Source organism: Elephas maximus, chromosome 19 (genome assembly GCF_024166365.1).
Source record: "Elephas maximus indicus isolate mEleMax1 chromosome 19, mEleMax1 primary haplotype, whole genome shotgun sequence".
Lineage (NCBI taxonomy): Eukaryota > Metazoa > Chordata > Mammalia > Proboscidea > Elephantidae > Elephas > Elephas maximus.
In genome coordinates this window covers 70,569,436-70,594,915 of record NC_064837.1, presented here as the reverse complement: position 1 = coordinate 70,594,915, position 25,480 = coordinate 70,569,436, and the positions used below count along the sequence as shown (strand labels likewise).

General features: G+C 45.4%; 1 protein-coding gene across 5 annotated transcripts in view; it reads right to left on the bottom strand.

The window, feature by feature from the left end:
- The window catches only part of RPTOR (regulatory associated protein of MTOR complex 1), a 445,897-nt gene that overhangs the window by 310,866 nt on the left and 109,551 nt on the right, over positions 1 to 25,480 (bottom strand). For all 5 annotated transcript variants that reach the window (XM_049860923.1, XM_049860920.1, XM_049860922.1 and 2 more), the window contains exon 3: positions 21,868 to 21,950. In XM_049860923.1, coding sequence (XP_049716880.1) covers positions 21,868 to 21,950 — 83 coding nt within the window. The remainder of the gene's footprint in view (positions 1 to 21,867; positions 21,951 to 25,480) is intronic.

Here is a 25,480-nt window from a genome sequence, read left to right as displayed (position 1 = left end):
CTTAGGGGCCAGTGAATTTACATTAATGGAGGAGGAACAACTCAAAAAAAGGGGCGTGAGAATGGTTGCACAACTAGAGAAATGTAATCAGTGTCACCGAATTGTACATGTTGAAACTGTTGAACTGGTGTATGTTCTGCTGAGTATATTCTCAACAACAAAAATAAAATTATTAAGAAAATAAATAGATCGATACAATACTGGACAGGGATGAAATTTGATATTTGAAACATATGTCCTTCTCTGAGACCACAAGAACAACAGGCCTCATGCCCTGATTGGATACAGAAAAACCACTGTTCTTGGCCGTACTTATGAGGGTCCCTCTGCCCACTATCCCTCAGGTCATGACCTGGCTTCACATAACTCTAAAACAAATAGTAAGGAATAAAGGTTGCCAGGAAGCTAGACAAGAAAGAAATATAAAACATGACAGAAACACCAAATTCTTCATTATAAATGAGGGGAGGGTCTCTAAATTTATGTATAAACCTTTCACACCGAGAAGACCACTAAAATGCAAAGGGCGCGCGTAACCTTTTCTCATCTGTGAAGGCTTAAGGAACACAGCAGGGGCTTGCTTAGGCATGCAGATGGGGCACGGGGTGAGGCTTGGTCATCTTTGCTGACACTGTCACTGCTTCCTTCCTTCTGTCTACACTGGAGTGTGGAGGGACATCCCACTCGCTCTGTGGAAGAGAGTGAGCGCGTTCCATGGGGGCAGAGCCCGCAGAGCTACTGCTGCCTCCTAATCAAAGCCTGTCCTGAAAGAGCAAACGCCTGGTTTATGAACTCAAGTGATACCCAGAAACTGGTTCGTACATCTTATAACTGTGATGAAAATTTGACTGTACTTTATAAAGTCCGGTAATTAGTAGAAACAGGTGGAGTTGAAAAGAACCTTGGAAATGATCTGGTCCACCCTCAGTAGGCATCCTGCTTGACAAATACAAATCCACACGGGTCAGTTGCTGATGAAGTTTGTCTAGAGAGCCAAGACTGCTTTTTGCACTCAATCTACTTGGCCTCTCATCCCTACCCCCAGGCCTGCTCTACTCACGCCGTGTCTGTGACTTTCCTTGAAGAACTGAAGCATGTCCAATGCCCGGCTTGAAGACCAAGGTTCTTTCCGCGTGGTTCCATGATTCGAGAATCCCATCTGCCCATGGCGTTTTTGTTGTCAGCAAGATGGTCAGATCGTTGAGGATTTCCCACTAAACCAGCTTCACAGAAACATTGTCTCGTTCAGAATTCCGAGGCACAGATGGGAGTCAGAGGAATGAGCTACCAACCAAGCCATTGTATGGGTACTGTCACCGTCACAATTACACTACCTATTCCACTAAAACCTTTCAAAGCACCTCTGGATTTTGTGCCCAAACTGCAATTAGGGTAAAGCAGATGAAGGCATCCCCAAATCTGCCCCATGAAACCTGAAAGAATATTAAAATTCTTTCTAATTTATCAGCAACTTGTTAGTTTTTTTTTTTTGTTATCTTGGCCCCAAAGCCAACAGTGAGACTCAGCTGAAGTGTGTGACGCAGCGTGCATGAAGGACCTTGCCTCAGATAAAGAAGAGCTTCCTACTGGCTGTGAACAAACGAGGAATATCTCTGCCTGGATTTTCAATATACTCACAGAGCATCCGAAAAGCAGGACACCAACTACTCAACTTTAACTATAAACTCTGTACATCTTAGTCAAAACAGCTGAGAAAAGAAACTCTGAAAATACTATGAGTAGAGAAACGGACATGGTACAAAAAATCTGTCGGTGCAAGGAAAGACCTCGTCCTTATTCAGCACCTATCCGCACATCCCTTCCTTGTTCAAATCATCTGTCAGCATTGCCTTAGCAAAGGCCTGGCTGCACAGCAGCCCTGTCACATGCCTCTGGTGGCCCTCCCCACTTCTCCCTGGAACACTTCCCTTCTCCTAGTCCTGGTGGTCTCCCTTCATGCCTCACTCAGATGGCCCAGTGCACATCCTGGGGCACCTCGGGTCCCCTGTACACACTTGGAGGCAACAGCTGTCATGGGAAGACCAACTGGCACCTGGGCTGGAATCTGAGCAGCATCTCATGAGCACTAGTGACTTGGGAAAAGTGATGGGGATGATAGCACCCACTTTCTCATAGGAGGCACCCACTCAGATGCCCACCTCCCCCCGCCCCCCCATGTCTATGAGGACACTATGGTGGGAGGGCTGTTGTGTGGCTGCAAAGCCTTCTTTGGGGATGTGGTAGTAAGCATCAGGGGACACAAGTGGAACTCTTTGTGACCTCTGCCAGGAGACCTCACTGTCCGTGTTCGTGGAAGGTGCCCCTTTGTTTCAAGGCCTGCTCTTGGTCTGCTATCGTCCACCCTTAGCATGACCCTTTGACTGGTGTCTGTCCCCCGACTCAACTCTCTGCTCCACAATGCAGGGGCCATATTTGGTTTTGCTCACAGTCTGAAACATAGTATAATCCCAATAAATAAACACTGGTTAAAGGAAGGGAGGAACGACTATTTTTTCCGTTAGACTTGGCACTCTGTCAGCAGGAAGCATCTCTTGGCTTTATAGCCATAGTGGCCAGCAAAGCGCCGTAAAATCTGGATGCACCAAACCAAATAGGAACAGTTTTCACGCTTTGCCCTTCTCGTAACTCACCAGAGTGGTAGTTAGATTATCGGTGTTGGGTGCCACCAAGCCAACTCCGACTCGCACCAACCCCATGTGACAGAGTAGAAGTGTCCCGTAGGGTTCCCAGGTCTGTAATCTTTACAGGAGCAGATCGCCAGGTCTTTTCTCCCACACAGCCACTGGTGGGTTCGAACTGCCAACCTTTCGGTTAGCAGCAAAGCGCATAACCACTGCACTACCGGGCCTCCTTAGATCTAGGACAACCTCAGTTATACTCACATACTAACTTACACTCATGACAATGACCCCGTGTCTCCCAATTTATCCCGGAGGCGCCGCCATTTGCCCTAAGCCCTCTTCTACTCAAGCAGGCTAGATGGAGGGAGAGGGAACAGAGGTGTCCTCAAACACATGGCAGAGAAAAAGAAAGGGTAACAAAAATTATCTATTTGGGGGGAAAAAAATTGGAAAAAGGTAATTTTTTAGGTAATACCAAATGGAAAGATTTTTAACATTTCATCTTGAAAGAGACAAAAAACATAGTTCTCCTTAGAGAGAGTCACCAAAAATATAAAGTATGTCCTCCCCCACAAGCCCTATTAATGGGACAATAAACAATATGAAAACAGTTACAGAATTCGGGGATGCAAACAGCCTGGAAGGAAAGATAATGAATGGTTGTGAGGGTTCACAGACAAGCAAGCTTCTTCCATATCTTCCTGTTATTGTGTTAGGTGCCATCAAGTCAGTTCCAACTCATATTAACCCTACGTACAACAGAATGAAATGAAACACTGCCCGGTCTTGCACGATCCTCACAATCGTTGCTATGTTTGAGTTCATTGTTGCAGCCACTGTGTCAATTCATCTTGTTGAGGGTCCTCTTCTTTTTTGCTGGCCATCTACTTCACGAAGCATGAAGTCCTTCTCCAGGGACTGGTCCCTCCTGAAAACATGTCCAAACTACGTGAGATGAAGTCTCACCATCCTCACTTCTAAGGAGCATTCTGGTTGTACCTTTTCCAAGACACGTTTGTTTGTTCTTCTGGCAGTCCATGATATATTCAATATTCTTCACCAACACCATAATTCAAAGGCATCAATTTTTCCTTGTTCTTCCTTATTCATCATCCAGCTTTTGCATGCATAAGGCGATTGAAAACACCACGGCTTAGGTCAGGTCAGGTGCACCTTAGTCCTCAAAGTGGCATCTTTGCTTTTTAACACTTCAAAGAGGTCTTCTGCAGCAGATATGCCCAATGAAATATATCCTTCAGTATGGATTGCACCTCAACATAAAGAAAACAAAAATCCTCACAACTGGACCAATAAGCAATGTAATGACAAATGGAGAAAATACTGAAGTTGTCAAAGATTTCATTTTACTTAGATCCACAATCAACAGCCATGGAAGCAGCAGTCAAGAAAGCAATCGTATTTTCCCATGGCTTTTACTATCTGGTATTATTTTTAAAGGGAAATTTCTCAAAAAGAAATGAGAGCAGTGATCAGGATGCACCCCAGTAACTGCGCAGTGTGTTCACTAGTGTCTGGGCCTTTCTTGCTCCTCCTAGGACGTCTATGGCTTTGATGTGCAGCGGCCAGCTAACCAGTGAATGAGAATGGCCGGGAGGAAGCCCAGGCAAGCATCAGAGTGCACGTCAGGGCCCCTGCACAGTGGTGAGGAGCCCCTGTACCCACAGTCCACACCAGCAGAGGGGGCAATAGTGATGCCTTGAATGTGTCAGGGATTGCCTTTCAAACAGGTTAACTGACAGGGAAAAGGGGGGAGAATGGAGAAAAAATACAGAAGGATAGGTAGCAGGTGAGGGGGTCTGAGGTCTCCAAACTCAGAAAAAAAACTTCTCTGTTCCTTTGGAGGAGTAATACAGGTTAAAACTATACCAATATTATGGACATAAAACTTATAAAAACATATTTCACCTTGTACGACAAACCCCAGGTCCTTCTAAAGCAAATGAACACTATAAATCTATCTCGGGCACTTTACAGTTAACAGCACACACATATTATAAACGTTCCATCTTCTCATCAAGCAGGCTGTGGATGGGCAGGATTCCTTGGAGACTTGGACTCCTTCCTCCTCCTCATCTCATTAATGGCTACTTCCCAAGCCTGCTGAGGTCAGGGATCCTGAGGCCTACAGGTGCATTTCTGGAGAAGGGCTGGGAGGGGAGAAGAGGGGAGGCGGAGAGAAAAGGGGGAGACAGGGAGGAAGGGGGGAGACAGGGAAGAAGAAGGAGAGTGGGAGGAGAGAGGAGAAGGAAGGGGAGGGGAGGCAAGAGCTAGAGGAGGGCGGGAAGGAAGAGTGTGGTCCCGGGAGGAGGGCAGGGAGAGGAGGAGCAGCAGCTTTGGTTAGGAGCTTAAAAGCCAATCCCAGGCTTAAAAATGGTTTTCTGGGTTTTTGCTTCTGTTACTTAAAAAAAGAAGAAACAAAAACAAACAGCTATAGTGCATCTACACACAGTATCTAAAACTGACTGGCATTTCTTGATGACTGTTCTGAAGAAAGAAAGGCTAAGGGGCCTCAGAGGAAGGCCCTCTCGGGAAGCCAGGAGGCTGGCAGGAGAGCCGGCCTGCAGTGGACAGCAGACAGGAAGCTCACAGGAGCAGAAAGGCATTGGGCCTTAACTCGTAAATGTGAAGACCATATACTCTACAAGCAGGCCAGTCCACTCCTGGGTGGAGCCCTTGTTGATGGATTGTGTGTAAGAAGAAAAGCGGTAGTAAAGAGCCTGATCCCATTCTGTCGTCGTTAGGGAATGTGCAGAACAGTGGAGCCCAAGATCACAGCCTCGACCCCAAGTCAGCGAATGAACCTCAAAACCAGTGCTGAGCGAAGCCCCGGTAGGTCCCTCTGTGTACACAAGGGTCTAGCCCAGCCAAGTGACCTGCAGTCTCATTTAGGGAAACACAGACACACACATACACACTTACACACAGACGGACAGACACACACATACACACACACAGAGATATACACATAGACAGAGAGACAGACACACAAACATACTTACACACAGTCACACAGAGAGCTACAGGGACACAACATACACACACACAGAGAGATACAGACACACACATACATACTTGCATACACACAGACACAAACAGTAAAACTCTAAAGAAAAGCAAGGCAAGGCACAGTGCATGAGTCAGGATGGGGTCACCTCTGGGAGTCGGGGGGCTGTGATCAGGGAGGGGCTCAGAAGAGGCTTTACAGGCAAGTCACTGTCTATGTCTTCAGCCAGGTAACAGGTATAAGCAATTAGTTTTATTATTCTCTAAACTGTGCATGTATTTATATACACTCTTCCATAATAAACACAAATGCAAACAGGACCCTCATTCACTCCCTACCATGAAAAAAAATGTGTAGTATTTGAGATGAAAAGAATGTCCAATGGGTAACTTAAGAATTCATTCAGAGGCAACCAAAAATCCTGTATCTCATTTGTATCTCCAAGTCTCCAGAGTACACGGAGAAAACCGCAAACAAGATTTCTCTACGGATTTCCTGGCTTTGCAAACAGAAACAGATTACTTTGTCATTTTGTCAAGTTAGAGCTGCTTACAAAACATAATTGAAAATGTACGACTACCTTCTGACCCAGGACTCCACTCCCAGGTGTTTACTCAAGAGAATTGAAAATATATGCCCACACAGAGACTTGCACACAAATGCTTAGAGCAGCTTTATCCATCACAGCCAGAAATGGGAAATAACCCAAATGTGCCCTCACAGGAGACCAGGTAAATAAACTCTGGTATGTCCATACAGTGAGATACTATTCGGAAACAGAAAGAAACAAACTGCTGATACATGTAACAATACGGATGAATCAAAAAATATTATATTGAATGAAAGAGGCCAGACACAAAAGAATACACAATGTCAGATCATTTGCATGAAGGCCAAGAACACTCAAAACTAACCTGTGGTGATGTAAGGCAGAAAGGGGTTGCCCTTGGCCAGAGAGACTTACCAGAAAGCGGCAGGAGGGAACTTTCTGGGTGATGAAAATGTTCTGAATCTGGTTTCGAGCAGTGTATTCAATTGTCAAAACTCATCAAGCTAAATGCTTAAGACGTGTGCATTTTATTAAGTAAATTGTATCTAAAAAATTGCTTGAAAAAAGTTAGTATACCCAGTGCCGTTAGTATAATGGCATGCAAAACAGGGATGTTCTAAATTTAAAAGAATAAAAATCCGTTGACGTCAAGTCGATTCCAACTCACAGTGACCCTGTAGGACAGAGTAGAACTGCCCCATAAGGTTCCCAAGGAGCAGCTGGTGGACCTTTTAGTTAGCAGCCAAGGCTCCTTAAAAGAACAAGGAGACGCAAAATAGGTACTGTTGGAAATAGAGGGGATGTCTCCGTACACCTCAAAGTCTGGGGTTCTGATTGGAGGAACTGAAGCCGTGAGGAGCAGGGCTGTGCCTATCTCAGGGCCAGCACCTGCCCAGACCCCCGAGACTCTCAGCAACACCACTGACCACAGCCCTCCTGTCAGAACCACAGCCTAAGAGACCTGCACTGGGACCTAGAAAAATCGCTGACAATGTGACAACCAACATGCAGGAATAAAGGGCACTCATGCACCCATTCTAAAAACCCATTAGAACACATGAGAGAAAAAATGATCCCCTTCACAACACCAACAGAAACTCCAGGAAGGAACCCAACCAGAGGCAAGAGAGCGGCACGGAAGGAAATAAGAGAGGCTGAGTAAATGGACACACACAGGCAAGCTGTAGCTGTGAAGAGTCAGTTCTCAGACGATTCCAGAAATCCACTATGGTCCCAATCAAAGCCTCAACCCAGCAGTGATGAAGGAATGGTTGTTGATGGGGTCTCCCAGGAGCGAGGACGGCCCCAGGGCTCCTGCTTCCCACACTGAGGCCTGAGGCTCTGAGACGCTGGGTCTAGCTGCCCCTAAGAGCTGCCTGCTGCACCTCCACCCAGCACCACTCACCCGCCTCCTCATCCATGCAGCTGGACTCCAGGGTCAAGGCTGACACTGAGGACAAGCCACTTCAAACCTCCCCCAAGTCTGCCCTCAGGTTCTCAATGTCCCAACTCAACCCTAACCTGCTATGATCTCATTCCCACTCCAAGGCCCAGAGCCTAGAGCTGACGAGACAGCACGAGGGAGGACAGGGTGCTAAGAAGTGGAACAGGTAGACCAAGAAAAAGGGAATGCAGAAGATAAGCAGGGGGACCTAGACAATGGGGCAAGGCCGGCGTACGGAACAGGAGGAAAGAGATGAAAACACGCCTGTGAGCAGTGAGGCCAGAGCTGGGCTGGAGGGGTCAGCAGACTAGAGAGGTGGCTGGGGCTGGGTGTGATGGGGTCTGAACTTGATCCCGTTTGTATCTGTTTTAAGCAGGTGAGTAATAAAAGCCAAAGCAGCGCTACAGGAAGATGAATCTAGAGGTGGCATTTGGGGCAGAGGCACTGTCAGAAGGGCAAGGTGACGGGGAAGGTGAGGAGGGGAACGGCAGGGAAGGGCTGGGTTTGAGGCAGGGTTGGGAGGCAGGGACCAAGGGGCTGGCTGGATCCAGAACTGAGGCAGGCGATAGGACAGTGACTTATGGAGTCTCTTCCTCCCAGAAGTCAATCATTGTGAGTGTGGCAAATATGGTCAATGATTATTTCAGGGAAGGATTTATCTACCCCCCCCCCCCCCGCTGGAGTAAGGAGAATATTAACAGGATGGGCAATGGGGTGGGTGGCCACAGCACGGGGTAGAGAATGGGATCCTGGGCATACCCTCAGGAGGTTGCACCGCATTGCCAAATTCCTTGTGGGTCTCCATCTGCCTCCAGCCCTGCTCCTCAGGAAGTCTGGCTGTAATTCACTCTCTCCCTTTAAATAAACCGGGGCCCTGGTGGTACAGTGGTTAAGAGCTCGGCTGCTAACCAAAAGGTTGGCAGGTCGAATCCACCAGCCGCTCCTTGGAAACCCTACGGGGCACTTCTACTCTGTCCTCTAAGGTTGCTATGAGTCGGAATTGACTTGATGACGATGGGTTTGGTTTTAAATGAACGTAAGCTATTTTTCATGGAATCTAAGCTGCTGAGGATTGTACGGTGCATCATCTTTTTACGTGTTATTAAGGAAAAAAATGTTGCCAATTAAACTATGACACAATGCTTTCTCATCAACTGGAATTTTTATTTTATACTTAGTAAAGGAGCTACTGTAAACTCATTAGACATACTTATCATTTATCACTTTTGTATATACATAAAAAGAAGTAGGTCACATAATTTGGTTACAGTATTCCCAACACTTCTCGTCTTCCCAGTCTTCTGAACTTATTTCCCTCTCAGAGCCAGCAGGGCCTACAACGGCACTCATGTCACCTCGTGCACCGTGAGTAACGGGACCTCTCTTGGCAGAGCACTCCATGACTCCATGACGTCCGTGGGGCGTCCTTCCTAGCAACCCTCGTTCTGCAGGATTCAGGACTGTCATTTGCATTCAGCTATCAGGACTCACACTCCTTCAACCATCAGGACTCACATGCCTTCTACAAGCCACTTTAACTGGCGACTTGACTGAAACAGGAAAGGCTTGTCCAGTCATGCCACCAGGTTCACACCTGCACAAGCGATGACAGCTGTATCAAGACTACATCATCATTCAGGCTTCAGAGATGTTAACCTAACAAAAATGTGCCTCTTGGAATTGATAGTTGGTACACAATACCAAAGCACCCTGACTACTTGGATAATATAACCAAAAAAAAAAAAAAAAAACCCAGTGCCGTCAATTCCGACTCATAGCAACCCTATAGGACAGAGCAGAACTGCCCCATAGAGTTTCCAAGAAGTGCCTGGCGGATTTGAACTGCCGACCCTTTGGTTAGCAGCCATAGCCCTTAACCACTACGCCACCAGGGTTTCCTTGGACAATATGGACATAGCTTAATTTTAAGACAATTAGTCATTTCCACTCCTTGGGCTGTGAACACATTGAGACAGGGCTTTCATTTTCTTACTACTAATCCCTCACGTTAGCCTGGGTACGTGCATGATCGATATTTTTCCAAGATGTCTATCTCTTTTTTTTTTTTTTCTTAAAGAGTATTTCTGGGACTATGTGGTCCCTCATGTAAATGCTATTTCATTCAAAAGTTCAGACAATTGACTTTATTCTGGAAGACACTCAACTGAAACAAAGCTCAATTCCTTCTACTAAGACAATCTAACAAGCACAGGCATTCCCTACCATCTGTGATTCTTTCTGGGGTTAAGTGCTCAAAGCATGGCTGTTTTAAAGCTTTATGGTGATAAACGAAATCCAACGGAAGGGGCAGCCTGAGCAGAGACCACCCTGCTCAGTCCCCCCACTGCCACCGGGCAGGACTCGCCACTGCTCCATTTAACAAACCAACCACTACAGCTTCCTGTTGGTGAGAGTGATGAAAGCTGGACCCTGAGACGAAAGAGCTGCAGGAAGGCTCCATGCAACATCCTCTCTAGCTCCTCCTGTCACGCGCCTGCTAGAGAAATGAGAGAGCCGGAGAGGTGGCAGCACAAACTATATATAACTTCACAGCCCTGAGGCTCCTTCTGCCTCACAATCCCCTTCCCACTCCCAGGTGATAAGTGCTGGATGGGCCTTTAAAACCAGTTGTCTATAGTTAAGGTAATGGATAATTGTGGTTTTCAAATCCAAGGCATGTGGAAAGACTTAGGGTAAAGAATAGAAGCCCGCTCCTGCATCTCCCCCCACAGCTAGCAGGTCAAATGTGTTGTCCATCACCTACAGGACAAGGCCACGGGACTCTCCTCCCTGCCCTAAAACTAGAGGAGCCACACTACAGTAGAAGCTCATTTTACTTGGGGGCCAGATTCTGAAGTCAATATAGACGATACCAAAGGTATTCTGACACAATATACTTCTTTCAAGACTAGAATTCATCAGCACAGAAGCTACCACGGGCAGGTAGACAGTGAGAATGTGGACAGTGAGAACGACTGGGGTCCCTGGGCCTATGCCCCCGTCGCACACTCACTCCAGGGCACCTGAGAGAGTGGAGCAGTGAGGAGACGGATCATCTACCTGTCTGTACAATGCATACAGATCACACATACACCTACACATAGTGACCTGACAAGCAGGGACCGCTGAATTTCCGTATCACACATGTGCGTATACTAAGACTGGAATACGTTCTTTTTACCTTGTTTTTTAAACGATATATTTTGGGTATCGTTCCATAACAGAACTTAAATAGCCTTAGAATTCTATTCACCTTGAAGTTTGAACTTTGATAACAATCTCCATTTCTTCCTTGTTTGATGATTTATTTTGATTTCCCATCTTTTCTGAGGTTATGGTGATTTACATTTTCCTAGAAAATTACCCATCTCCTACAGGTTTCCAGTTTATGTGCCAAGTATTGCAAAGCAGTCTTGTTTTGTTGTTTTGTTTTTAATTTTTATAGTGCTTTAAGTGAAAGTTTACAAATGAAGTCAGTCTCTCATACAAAAACTTGTATACACCTTGCTATAAACTCCTAGTTGCTCTCCCTCTAATGAGACAGCACATTCCTTCCCTCCACTCTCTATTTCGTGTCCATTTGGCCAGCATCTGATCCCCTCTGCCCTCTCATCTCCTCTCCAGACAGGAGCTGCCCACATAGTCTCATGTGTCTACTTGATCCAAGAAGCTCCTTCTTCACCAATATCATTGTCTATCCCATAGTCCAGTCCAATCCCTGTCTGAAGAGTTGGCTTCGGGAATGGTTCCCGTCTTGGGCTAACAGAAGGTCTGGGGACCATGACCTCTGGGGTCCTTCTAGTCTCAATCAGACCATTAATGCAAAGCACTCCTTGATGACACTTTTGATTTCCTCTGAATCTTGACATATTCTTCTGCACTATTTTGTGTATCTGTGCTGTCTCCTTGGGTTTTAAACTGAACTAAGATTTTTCATCATATAAAAACTTATAACTCCAGCTCCTGTCTGGAGGGGAGGTGAGAGGGCAGAGGGGGTCAGAAGCTGACCGAACTGCCCAGCTTCACCAAACACATCCTTCAAGGAACCTGCTGTACACACAGCAATTTATAAGAAAACCTTCCTTGATGATGTTGGTACAAGTAGTATACAATCCTCAAGGTTCTGCCACACGTTTCAATTCTGTCCTCCAGCCCTCTGGTAGCAGATGATCACGGTGGGTTACAGGGGTGGGACCCTAATTCCTGCAAAATCAGCCAGCAGGCTGGCCAGCTCTATAAGGATCATGGTGGAAAAGGTAAGCTGAACCACTCTTCTCTCTTTGAGGAATTTAATCTGGAAATTCTAACAAAACAATGCAGGGCAAGGGAGCTGAAGAAATACGGAGAGGAAGAGTCGTGAGTTAGCATTAAACCGTGGGGATTCATGGCAAGACAAAACTATAAAGAGGACAAACGAGACTAAGACACGCCAGAGTATCAGCTCCGTGAGAGCAGGGGCAGGCTGTGTCGTCCGGTTCAGGCGGAGACCCTGTGCCCAAGCCAGCCTCACACAGAGCAGGCAGTCAAAGAATATCTGTCCCACAAATCAATACATTGGAAAAGAAACGCCAAGTAATCACAATGTATCAAGAGGCCCAGAAAAGGTCTTCAGGGTAAACTTAGAGAGGAGAGGAGGGAATGCAGGGACACACCCAGGGTGGTGGTAGCACCAGGGCAAACATTCACCACAGCCTGCCACCCGGGGCCCTGTCTACCTGGACCGCCAGCCCAAGCCTGGATTTTCCCGGAGTCCAGCTTCCCTCCTGCTCTGCATGTATCAACCCTGATAGGAAGGTTCTCATCTTCCATATTCCAGGCTGAGTGGACTACAGCTATGTGAAACCAAAACACCAAAGAATCTTATGGAATCGAAGAACAGTACCTATATCAATCTTGTAATAGAATGTTTTAATGATAGCTTTGCAAATGTAACAACTCTAAAAGGCCAAAGGATATTTTCAGAATTAAATATTAGGAGGACTTCAGCCAACACCATATACATTATTTGGAAGGACATAAGTCCTCGCAGTAAAACATGGGGCTTTAGTCCACGTAAAAGTCTCCATGACCAACTCTTACAACTCGACAATTAAAAAAAATAATAAATTAACCCAATTAAAAAATGGGCTAAAGATTTAAATAGATATTTCTCTAAAGAAGATACACAAATGACCAATAACCACATGAAAAGATGCTCAACATCATTAGCCATTAGGGAAATGCAAATAAAAGTACAGTGAGACACCACTCCACACCCATTAGGATGGCTATAAGAACAACAACAAAACCAGTTAAGTAATGGATAATAACAAGTGTTGGTGAGGCTGTGGAGAACACTGGAACCCTGGTACACTACAGGCAGGAATGTAAAACGGTGCAGTTGCTGCGGAAAACAGTTTGGCAGTTCCTTAAAAAGTTAAACATAGAATTACCATATGACCCAGCATTCCACTCCAAGAGAACTGAAAACATGTCTACACAAAAACTTCTACACGCATGTTCGTAGCATGTTCATAACATCCAAAAAGTAGAAACAACTCAAATGGAAAGACAGACACAAAGGACCACAGAGTATAATGTTTCACGTCTATGAAATGTCCAGAACAGGCCAGTTCCACAGAGACAGACAGTAGGTAGACTGGAGGCTGCCAGGGTTGGGGAGAGCGATGGGAATGGCTGCTAAGGGGTATGGACTTTCTTTTGGGGCGGCTGAAAAATTCTGGAATTAGTAGTGATGGTTGCACAACGTTGTGAATATACTAAAAACCAATGAATTGTACGCTTTAAAATGGTTTAAAAAGTGAATTTATGTTATGTGAATTTTATCTCAACTAAAAAAAAAAAAAAAAAACTCCACATGTATCACGAGCAAGTCCTTGACATTAAAGATGGAATGTTCTGAAGCCTCTGTAAGTCTTCAAGTTCACAAATACCGCTATAACATATGGTCTCCCCCGGAAAGCCTCCAAGTTCACAAATACTACTATAACATACGGTCTCCCCCGGAAAAGCCTCCAAGTTCACAAATACCACTATAACATATGGTTTCCCCCAGAAAAAGAAATCAAGTACAGCAGAAACTTCTCAGGTGGTCCTCCCCCTTTAATCTACTATCGATTACTTCCCCCTTGATCAGGACTCTCGTCTGGCTGGAATATAATCTTACAACTCTTCCCATGCATATGGTGAGCATATGGTGGGCTCGTCACTGCTACCTCCAAATTTAGCACCTCCTTCTTTAATGTATCCTATCTTCTACTTTCTGACTTCAAACCAGCGCTTTCTTGGGCAGCTTTATCTCCATCCCTAGCACTAGCCACTGGCTGTCCTACATCCTTGTGGACCATGGGCCTCCAGGTTAATGTGGAAACCAGCACTGCACGTGACGTCTGTGAGCGCCAGACATCTGAGCTTACAGTTTCCGCCCTCAAACTGACAGCACTCAGCCCTCATTTGCAGTTTGTCACACACAGAGATCACGTTCTTGTTAAAAGGAACATGCAGACGAGAGGACACCCCTGAGAGGCTTGTCAGGCTCCATCTAAAGCCATGAGGGCAGAAGTAAGCCCTTATTTGTCTCTAAAAATATTTCTTATACTCAAGAAGACCACGTCATGGCGGAGAGTTGGGAATGGAGCTATCCAGGCGGAGATAAGGTCGGGTGGAGAAGGGCTGGAGCAGAGTGACCTGTGAGTGTCTTAGGGCAGCCTTCACCATCTCCACCGTCACAGAAAGGAAGGAAGGAAGGACCTGCTGACAGCTCACCACGTGCCATGGTGCAAATACATCATTTCATCTCCCCATTTACCTTCATTTACGTTTACAAACCTTCAAAGGGTAAATACTAACTAACATTTCTAAGGAGGGGCAAAACCAAAATTCAAGAAGTCCATGTTCTTTCCAGAGTTACCAAGATACTACCTGCCCCCCAAGATCCAGTACAATGGTAGGAAGGAAACCTCTCCTTCCCCAAGACGAGTTTTCCCTTCCCGTAAGATGGGCACACCTGCAAGGAGCAATGTGCACAGCAAAAGGCAAGCGATGAGCTATCAAAGGAGTCACCAGCCTAACAAGAACGAGAAAAGGGTCTTCATGGGAGGCAGAAGTGGTAGAGACCTGATGAAAGCAGTTCTTCCTGAGCAATGGATCATTGTCAGAAACCCAGAAATCCACTGACGGGCGCAGGGTCGATACACCATTCAAACCACCAAGAGCTTAAATCATAAGTGGGCTCCCCCAGGACCCCATCCCCACTTCCTCAGAGAGCAAGAGTTCAACACGGGGATGGAAGTCCATCCCGCTCCCCCTCCCAGGCCGAGCCTCATGGAGTGATATCCCTAAAGAGTTCCAGTCTCACAGCAGGCTATTGGTCTTCCCAGATGGGTTGATTTCTTTCTTTCTTCTTCCTTTTAAATGTGGTTGTTTCTCAAAGGAAGTATGGGTCATGTCCCTATAGGCTGTCTGCATGATGGCAGAGAGACCGTAAGGCTGCGCGCTCACTTATGAAACGTAGGTGGAGTTGGTGGGCCAGTTGGTTATAAACTGAGTTTATAAATTGTGTTTCCATAGCTGAGCACTCTTTTCGAGGTGGCTGTTTCCACGCTGTGGACTTTGGGGACAGAGAGACAGGTGAGTGCGTGAACAGGGTTGAACAAAAAGACTTGCGGCTGAAGAGCGTAAGGCAGAACCCACACTGAACATGGTATGTGGAAAAACTGTCAGACTTAAAGTAACAGAAAAGGGAAGGGGGGTGAAATACGGAAACATTATTAAGGCCAAAGCAACAATGTAAATAAAATGTTTGTCACAGGCATGATTGTTACCATTCTGGGCAGTAAGCAGTTAAGGGAAATTATCAAAACATAAGAGTTAGCTCCAAGATGACCAGAAGCTACTGTCTATAATGTCAAGCAAACTGAATGATGCCTGATACAACATGCTCACACCAGACACTGAATCACGTACAACTGGGAGCCATTCATCCACCATTCCGCCATTGGCTGTGAGACCTCTTTTGCAGTTTGTCACAAAAACACAAACAAGGCAGATTATGCCTCAGGGTCCATAGAAAAGGAGAAGCAGGGCAGGGGGACAGAGGGAGGAGGGGACAGGGAGACAGAGGGAGGAGGGGGCGGGGGAGCAGAGGGAGGAGGGGGCGGGGGAGCAGAGGGAGGAGGGGGCGGGGGAGCAGAGGGAGGAGGGGGCAGGGGGACAGGCAGCCATGGACAGTGACATAGGACGGCCTGTCAGGCAATGACGCTGTCTTAATTACAGGGCCATCTTCAGCAGCTGCACTGCAAAGGAAATGGGAGACCAACGTCATCACGGGCTGCCCAAAGCAGGTGTCACTACCAAATACAATCGCACCGGTCCACTCCACAAATATCTTCGGATTGTGTTCTTATTAAATGTGTTAAATTGTACTTCAGGTGTGGAACACAATTCTAAGACAAGCTTAGTTTCATCCTTGATTAGCCACTTGTGACTAAAAATCCTAAGAAGAGGCAGAGCCCACTTACTCAGGGGCCTTTGCTGTGTCCCTGTATTAAGTGCACTCCTAGACTCTGAGGGCGCAGGTAAGGAGCGACTGCTCTGCCCCTACTCTGGCCCAAAGCAGGGGCACGTGCCCATAGCCCGGGGGTCACAGAGCTTACCATCAGCCCAAGGGAAGAACACCAGGAGTCTGGCAGCCTCCGATTAACCACCGAGGCAGCACACTCCATGTCCAACCTTGCAACCTGGGTTGAGGTAGCTCATTCCCCAACACCTAACAGCTTAATAGTCAGAATTGACTCGATGGCAACTGAGAACAAATGGGTAATAGTTTATCAGGCATGTCCACTTGATCCTCCTTAGAGGTGGGTGGGTCAGGTCATCAGCCTCATTTCAGGATTTTAGAGAAAGACGGGAAGAAGCCTGAACTGCAAACATCCCAAAGACCACCCACCAGAAACCACTGCCTTCCACACAAACACTGGGTTCTACAAACACCCCTGTCTGAAAACCTATGGACAAGCCAAGAGGTAAAAGAAACTATCCTTCATTTTCCTTTTCAGCCACCCCAGACTCTCCTAACAGCTTCAGTTGATTCAAAGGGTGACCACAAAGGCACGCAAACAACTTCACTGTCAATACCAAAGAGAAGGATGACTATCACATGGGAATGCAACAACCATTTCTATTTGGAGCCCTGGCGGTGCAGTGGTTAGGAGCTCTGCTGCTAACCAAAAGGTCAGCAGTTGGAATCCACCTGCCGCTCCTTGGAAACCCTACGGGGCAGTTCTACCCTGTTCTATAGGGTCGCTGTGAGTCGGAATCAACTCGACTACAGCAATGGCGGATGGGCCAGGTTGTGGGGGTTTTCTTTTGTCCCGAGATAGACTTCTCTCCCTAAGTATACTCTGCTTAGCATAAAGCACATAAAAACTTGTTCATCTGACATTAAAAGTAACTTTCATTCCTTGACCACACGTCAACTGTGACAGATCTGAGAAGCATGATGAACTGAAGACCGAAGTTTAACGTTTGCTAAATCTAATCTGCAAAACACAGCTGTGTGTGGATAACTAAGAACTGGCACGTGGAGGCTAATTAAGAATTGCCCATCATCTCAAAGGTGATTCCTATTTACAATTCCACTTCCTGTAGCTTCCACTGCCAACTGGAGAGGCCTGGCCACCTTCATCACTCATAAACTTGGGTGAGCTGATGAGATTTCACAGCCAAGTACATCGATAACTAAAGAACAATTTCTGTCCCCTTTCCTAGACACTGGTTGCGTAGTGGTTAAGATCACAGCTGCTAACCAAAAAGGTCAGCAGTTTGAAACTATCAGCCACTCCCTCGAAACCCTATGGGGCAGTTCTACTCTGTCCTACAGGGTCTCTATGAGTTAGAATCAACTCAGTGGCAACAGGTTTGGTCTTCTGGTTTGTCCCAGACACACACACTGGTTAAAATGGATTCGCTCATGGGGTCACTTCAGAACCTGCTAACAACGGAAGTTTCACCAAACTTCTTCACTTTAATAAATTAGGGTCGCTATGAACTGGAATTGATTTGACAGCAGCAAGCCTTTACTTTGATAAATTAGAAACATCTCCGTAAAAATTTATTTTCCAGCCACCAGGGAGAACTAAAATTAGATCCAAGGACCTGTGCTGTGGAACTCTGCTTCTGATTTTGGAGCTTGGGGGCAAGAGCATCGCAGAGACTGAGACTCCTCCTACTCCTTTTTTTCACCGACTCTGACGCCACAATTGTATCTGTACTCAATTACATGAGCTCTGAATTTGCTAGAAAGTTCCTTAAAAAGATAAATTGGGCGCTGCATACCCCAGCCTTGTAATCTCCTACTCCCATTCCCCCAAAAAAAACCTTCATCTGAGACTTCTGCTGAAATGAGTGAGGTTTACTCAACTGCAGTATTTTAAGCTGAAACAACACTTGGCATTTTTTTTCTTCAATCTCCTGCAGAACGCAAATTTATGTACCTATAAGGCAATAAGGCAAAATCTTAAATTTAATCAGAAGATATATTTCACGAGTGGCAAACAGATAAATTATTTAGAAAAGGGTTCAATGAGTCTGGCATGGAAATACGGGCAAGACGGAGTCTGGCAGCCTTCAGAAAAAGATACATTCATCATGGTTTCTTTAAACTCCTTCTTCAACCAAAACTGCCTTTATCAAAATATTTAAATATTTAATCTTGAATAGCTAAAGCTAGAAGCATTAGTAGGAAATAATATAGGCATTTTAGCTCCAACAAGGTAGTCATCAAATCTTCAAGGTGCCATTCTTATTGCGTTGCTGGGCTTTTGGTGGTCAGCTTTCTACACATCCAGGGTGGGAAACTGCTCTTGAGACAACAGACATTCCTTGTCCGTGCCCACCCACGCCTGCTTGGAGGCGTGCCACCATTTCAGCAAGCACTGATGAAAATGACCTTATTTCAAATTGCCCAACCTTTGTGGATCTTGCAATAAAAGACACAGAGAAAGCGAAAACCAGATCTATGGGTATTTACATCAAAGGTCTGGGAAATTTAATAACACTCCCATTGTTTTATTGCAGATGGCACATCAACCTCTCTTTATTACTGCAGAAAACTCAAGAGCCCTGTAGAGTGCAATAAAGTGGTACGTGTTTAGCGCTGCAATGTTTCAAAGGACCCTAATTTACTGTAAAGAAGCAGGCACCTTGCACAGAAACATCTGAGCTGGGTAATTGCCTCGTGTTTTGTGCAGACTCTAGAAGACAGCAGGAGGTCTGGCCACGCTGCCACTGGATCCCAGGCCTCCCCCACCACCTCCTGCAACCCAAGTGAAGAGATGGAGCAGAGAAGGTGCGGTGTACGCCACAGCATGTGACTGCTCCGGCGAGTGCGTGTGGCCGGCCACACATTTGACACCAGTGGGTGGTCAGAGGTCTTCTACAACAGCCATTATCTACCTTAGGCTCTTTTCTGCAATCATCAAGTCCCACTCACGGTTTGTGGTAGGAAATATTTAAACATCACACTTAAAAATGAATGCACTAAGTCTTGGCATTCAAGAAGAAAACATCGAGTATTCATTGTTGTAGTTCTGCTTCCTGAATGCAGGCAAAAGATCCCACTCTGTCAGCATGAACAGCTTCTCTCTAGGCTGCAGCTGATACTCATTCCAGACTCCACTTCCTAACCAATCCAATTGGAATCCCACCCACACTGGGACACCAATGCCTTTTCCTAACTGCCCTGGAGTCTGCGGACATTCCCCCAGTCCTCTGAACTACCTCTCGTCCAGAAAATTATTTTGCAAATCCATTCCTAAAATCCTACCAACTCGATGGCACAACATAGTTCTTAAAGATAATGTTCTACATCCTACTTTGGTGAATAGTGTCTGGGGTCTTAAAAGCTTGTGAGCAGCCATTTAAGACACAATTATCAGTCCTTCTAGTCCGGAGCAAAGGAGAGTGGAGAAAACTAAAGACTCAAGGAAGCCATCAGTCCAAAGGACTAATGGACCACATGAACCACAGCCTACATGCCCCGAGACCAGAAGAACTAGATGGTGCCCGGCTACCACTACCAGCTACTCTGACTGGGATTACAACAGAGGGTCCTGGACGGAGCAGGAGGGAAATGGAGAACAAATGATCAAATTTACACACAAAAAAAACCACTGAGATTATGGACCCTGGACACAACCTTGCTTGCTGAAAGTAAAGGCGACTTGAAGCACTTACTGATGAAGATCACAGGCTACAACCTTCAGTATAGATTACATCTCAACATACAGAAAACAAAAATCCTCACGAGTGGACCAATAAGCAACATCATGATAAACGGAGAAAAGATTGAAGCTGCCAATAATTTCATTTTACTTGGATCCATAATCAATGCCCATGGAAGCAACAGTCAAGAAATCAAACAACCTACTGCATTGGGCATTCTGCTGCAAAAGGCCTCTCTAAAGTGTTCAAAAGCAAAGACGTCACTTTGAGGAAAAAGGCCTGACCCAAGCCATGGTGTTTTCAAGTGTCTCACATGCACGTGAAAGTTGGACAATGAATAAGGAAGACTGAAAAAGAGTTGATGCCTTTGAATTATGGTGCTGGCAAAGAATACTGAATACACCATGGACTGCCAGAAGAATGAGCAAATCTGTCTTGGAAGAAGTACAACCAGGATGCTCCTTAGAAGTGAGGATGGCGGAGACTTTGTCTTATTTACTTTGGACATGTTATCAGGAGGACCAGTTCCTGCAGAAGGACATCATGCTTGGTAAAGTAGAGGGTCAATGAAAAAGAGGAGGACCCTCAACGAGACGGACTGACAATAATGGCTGCAACAACGGACTCAAGCGTACCGACAACTGTGGCGCAGGACTGGGCAGTTTCATTCTGTTGTGCACAGGGTCGCTATGAGTTGGAACCAATGCGATGGCACCTAACAACAATGTCACACCATCAAAATATTTCTCTGCTTCTCACCCAACACCCAAACAGACACTGCACTCTCAAGAAAACCACCTAGAGGAAACACGTTTGATGGAGGGAAAAGTAGAGCCTTCAGACATACATCAAGACAACCATTTAGAAAGCACCTTCCAAAGAACAAAAGTCTATTATTATTGATTTGACAGGCCGGGCATGCAGAGCACAAAGATACACCCTGAGACACAGAGACGTTTCATAACAATCAGCCACCCCATGACCAACTATGAAGAGCAACAAAAATCACCTAGTGCACTATGAAAGGCAGGAACTAATTCATCTCTGACTCTTCTCTTCCCCTTAGGATGTAAATAACACACAAAGAATTCCTAAATTCCACATTGTGTGGATCAACTATCCACACCCTGAAATCCCAGGCAGGCAAACATTCCCAAGGTTCTGGGTATCATTTGCTCCCATGAGGCACAGATCCCTACAGGAAGAGCGAAACTCACGGGAGTTACAAGGCAAGGCCACCTGCTGGGCCTGCCTTCTGCGTCACACAAATGTGGATGGAAGGACACCTCCACGAACACTCAACATTCCAACTTTCTGTTAAATTTATTAAATCCCCAAACCAGCTAATAAATAAGGCTATAGGAAATCTGTCTTTGGGTGGTTTACAAATCACTTAAGATCTTAACATCAAATGACACAGTTATATTCCATGACACTTTTCTTTATGAAAAACCGAAAATACATAAGCAACAAAAATATGTAAGCACAGTAATTGGTAACCGGCTCCCTCAAAAATCCTTACCTTTGAATCAAAGAGAAAGCATATAATAGGTGTCATCTTTTGAATGTTGGGTTCTTTTTTTCCTTAACTGTTTGAAAATAGAAGACAGGAGGAGCAGCTCTAACTAGTTCAAGTTGCAGAAAAGTTACTGAAAATGCATTTCCTGTGCAAAACAAAGACCATGACTTAAGAGTAACATGAAAAGTACTTTTCCTTTTCTGAAGATTTTGGGGGAAAACTTAAACAAAGTAAATAACAGACTGCCCAGCCCTGGCTCATCACACTGTGTTGGCACTGGGAAGCTTCGCAGTGTGCTGACAGACACCTTGGTGAAAAGGGGCCATGCAACAGGGGCGCAGCCCCACAATAACAGGGGTTGAGTGCCTGTGCAAGATTCCCGTTTGCATTCAAAGACTGTTTAGAATCAAGAGACTGAAGCTTCCCTGTGAGAAAAAAAGGGAAAAGCACATCAAGGAAGCTTACCCTCGGCTGCCAGTTCTCGTACTGCTTCTGTAAATTGGCGCCAATGGTTTCCAGAGCTTTCTGCGGGCCCATTGACAGAGGATCTGAGGAAGTAATGAAAGCAAGAAAGTTCTTAGTTATCGCATTTCCTCCTCCGCTAAACCCCTTTTCTCTCCTTTTTTTTTTTTCCAGTTTCCCCTTACATAACTCACTCCAAAGTCACCTTTGACACAGCAGGGCCTGAGGTTTATCTGTGCATAACTAGATTTATGAAACTGACTCGACAGCATGAGATAATGCACCCTAACCCGGTTAAAACACCCACAACTCTTCACCTTGCCCAGGAGAAGTGGCTTTATTAAAAACACCAACCAGTACAGCAGTTGTTTTTCTTCTATCCCCATTGCTTCGTATTTCAGCTCAGTCCCACTCTTATTACCTGATTCCCTGCTCCTGTAAAAAGGCATGGAAACCCCGGTGGCGTAGTGGTTAAGTGCATGGCTGCTAACTAAAAAGGTCAGCAGTTCAAATCCACCAGGTGCTCCTTGGAAACCCTGTGGGGCAGTTCTACTCTGTCCTATAGGGTCGCTACGAGTCAGAATAAACTCAACGGCAGTGGGTTTTTTTATGGGTGGAAAGGCTTGGGGGCCATCCTCTCAGAGACCCCACACTTGGCGGCCATCCTCTCAGAGACCCCGTGCATGCTGAGCTCTGCCGTGGGAACAATACAGATCCTCTCCTCATGTTCCAACCACAGCTCTCGTGCACCGAGGGGCAGTGGGAAGCTATAAAGGACAGCGAGGTGATACGTTTTAAGTAATTTTCTTCCACAGTCTCAGACAGTACTTCGATTTAAAGAAAAAAAAAAAAAAGACTATTTTATCAGCATACATACATGTTCACGGTTCACCATTTATTTCAGGAGTCGCTTGCAGAGCAAATGACTCCACGCCAGCTGTTCTCACATTTTGTTGGTCTCAGGACCCCGTTGCACGCGTTACTGAGAACTGCACAGAGCTTCTGTTTATGTGGTTCTATCTATAGGTATTTACCATACTAGAAATTAAGTTGAGACAATTTTTTTAATATTTCTTTATTCATTCATTTAAAAACTCATATGTTAACATAAATAGTTATTACGAAAAAGTTTTTTTTTAATTTAGTGAGAAGAATAGCATTGTTTTATATTTTTCAAAATCTGTTTACTATCTGGTTTAACAGAAGACAGCTGGATTCTCAAATCTGCTTCTCATATCTCAGCCTGTTGCGATGTATTGTTTCGGCTGATGTACACAAAGAATATCCAGCCTCACAAACATGTATCATTAGAAAAAAGAAGAGAATTCTAGTAGCTTTTTTCATACAATCATGGAGCCTTAGTGGCGCAGTGGTTAAGAACTTGGCTGCTAACCAAAAGGTCATCAGTTTGAATCTACCAGTCACTCCTTGGAAACCCTATAGGGTAGTTCTACTCAGTCCTACCGGGTGGCTACAAGTGGAAATCGACTCTATGGCAACAGGTTTGGGTTTTTTTTGTTGTTGCTGCTTTCATATAATTATGGCTATTATGATTTGCACTTGACTACTATACCTATGGAGCCCTGGTGGCGCAGTGGTTAAGAGCTATGGCTGCTAACCAAAAGGTCGCCAGTTCAAATCCACTAGCTATTCCTTGGAAACCCTATGAGGCAGTCATACTCTGTCCTATAGGGTCACTATGAGTCGGAAGCAACTTGACAGCAATGGGTGTGCTTTTTGATTACTAACCTATAAATTGGCAGTTCGAACTCACTCAACGGCACTGTTGAAGAAAGGCTTGGCAATCTGCTTCCATAAAGTTTACAGCCAAGAAAACTCTGTGGAGCTCAGTTCTACTCTGTTACACATGGGGTCTCCATGAGTCAGAATTGACTCGATGTCAACAGATATTCATGTTTGATACTACACCAAAACTTGTCAAGTGGTAGTTTCCTAAACGTTATTTATAGGTCATTTGCACTGTACAATATGAACCACACATGACCTTGTGATGCTCCATTACATTAAACCCACTGGTCTGACCTGCACTCTCAATCACTCTTTAATCCACAGATGACTTTGTACCATCTGGCATCGGTCATGTGGAATGGCCTACACAGAGCTTCCATACATCGTTCTACAATAACAAAAAAAAATTCCATACTCACTAGTATCACTACAATCTCATCAAAAAAAAGTCTGTAAATACTGGGAAGCTGTCAAGCTCAGAGTGGCAGATACAAGAGTTTGAAATTCTAATTTTCATCTGAAATCTCCACTTTTATCACTGGCAACAGAGTGCTTCCCTCAAAGCGACAGGCCCGCTCCGTTCATTTTCCAGGTAATGCCCGCCATTTTCCCCAAGGTCTGGCTTGGTTCCCTCAGGTACAAATGGTGCCTGTGACAACAGCGGCAGCTCCGCTCACCACCCAGGCAGCCGTCTAGATGCTGTTCCTCACCACGACTGTGATGCTTCAGTATCCACTCAGGGCTTCACACAGACCACTGAGAACAACCAGCACTCGGTGGCTGAGGTTTAATAAAATTAGTAAGCTTTACTGCTTTCTCAAGGACAATCTTTAGGAAATGGGAGCTTTGTTGTTTTGGGTTTTTTTACTGCCAACGACCGGGATACCTGTAGTTTTACCTGCTGTCCCTTCTGCACCATAAGTGTGGGTGCTGACACACAAAAAAGGCAAATGTCTTAATATTATTATAAAAACAGTTCTAACCTTGTGGGTCCCTGAAAGGGTTCTGGGGACTTTAGCGGTCCCCAGATGACACTGAGTGTGGCTGTGAGACACTGTCTTAAATGAGACGCTCTAATTATAAAGCAGAAAGCGCTCTTTCTAAGGACGAGGTCACGCTATCTGGACAGGTGTAGGGCTGCTATCGTTAGCGTTGACCTAATCCTCCTCCCAGCGGAGACGAATTCTTCCACTTGGTGTTCTGGATTCCAGCTCCTTCCACCCCCTTAGAAACCTAAACTTTTAACTATCCCTTCATATTCTTGTGTATTCAACCTCTCCCTCTTAATCAGAGCCTTCCTGTGGGCTTCTCTTCAACTCAGAGTTACCTATGTGTACTTCCTTTACGAAGTCAACACTACTACAAGGCTTTGCAACAAACCAGCACCCCGAGTCCCATCTGGTTGTTTCTGATATTTACCTCCATTTTGCTAAGCAATATGCTCATACTGCTTTCTCTTTATTTTTCATTTTAGGTATTATCTACTACCCTTCTTAGCCTACCTTATTAATCAGATTTGGCTCCCAATGCCTTTTGGTTCTTTACGGGACAAACAATTGCAGTGAAAGAAGAGAGATCTGCCACTCAAAAGGAACCCGGGTGGTGCCACGGTTAAGCACTCCGCTGCTGGATGAAAGGTTGGCAGTTCAAACCCACTCAGCAGCTATGCAGGAGAAAGACCTGGTAATCTCCCGTAAAAACTGTATCCTTAGAAACACTATGGGGCAATTCTACTCGTCCACACGGGGTCGCTATGAGTTGAAATAGACTCGACAGCACCTAACAACAGCAACTTTCAGATTGTTCAAAGGAATGTACCACAGACTCTACCCGTAATTTTAAAATGAGTATTCCAAAAAATGTGTGC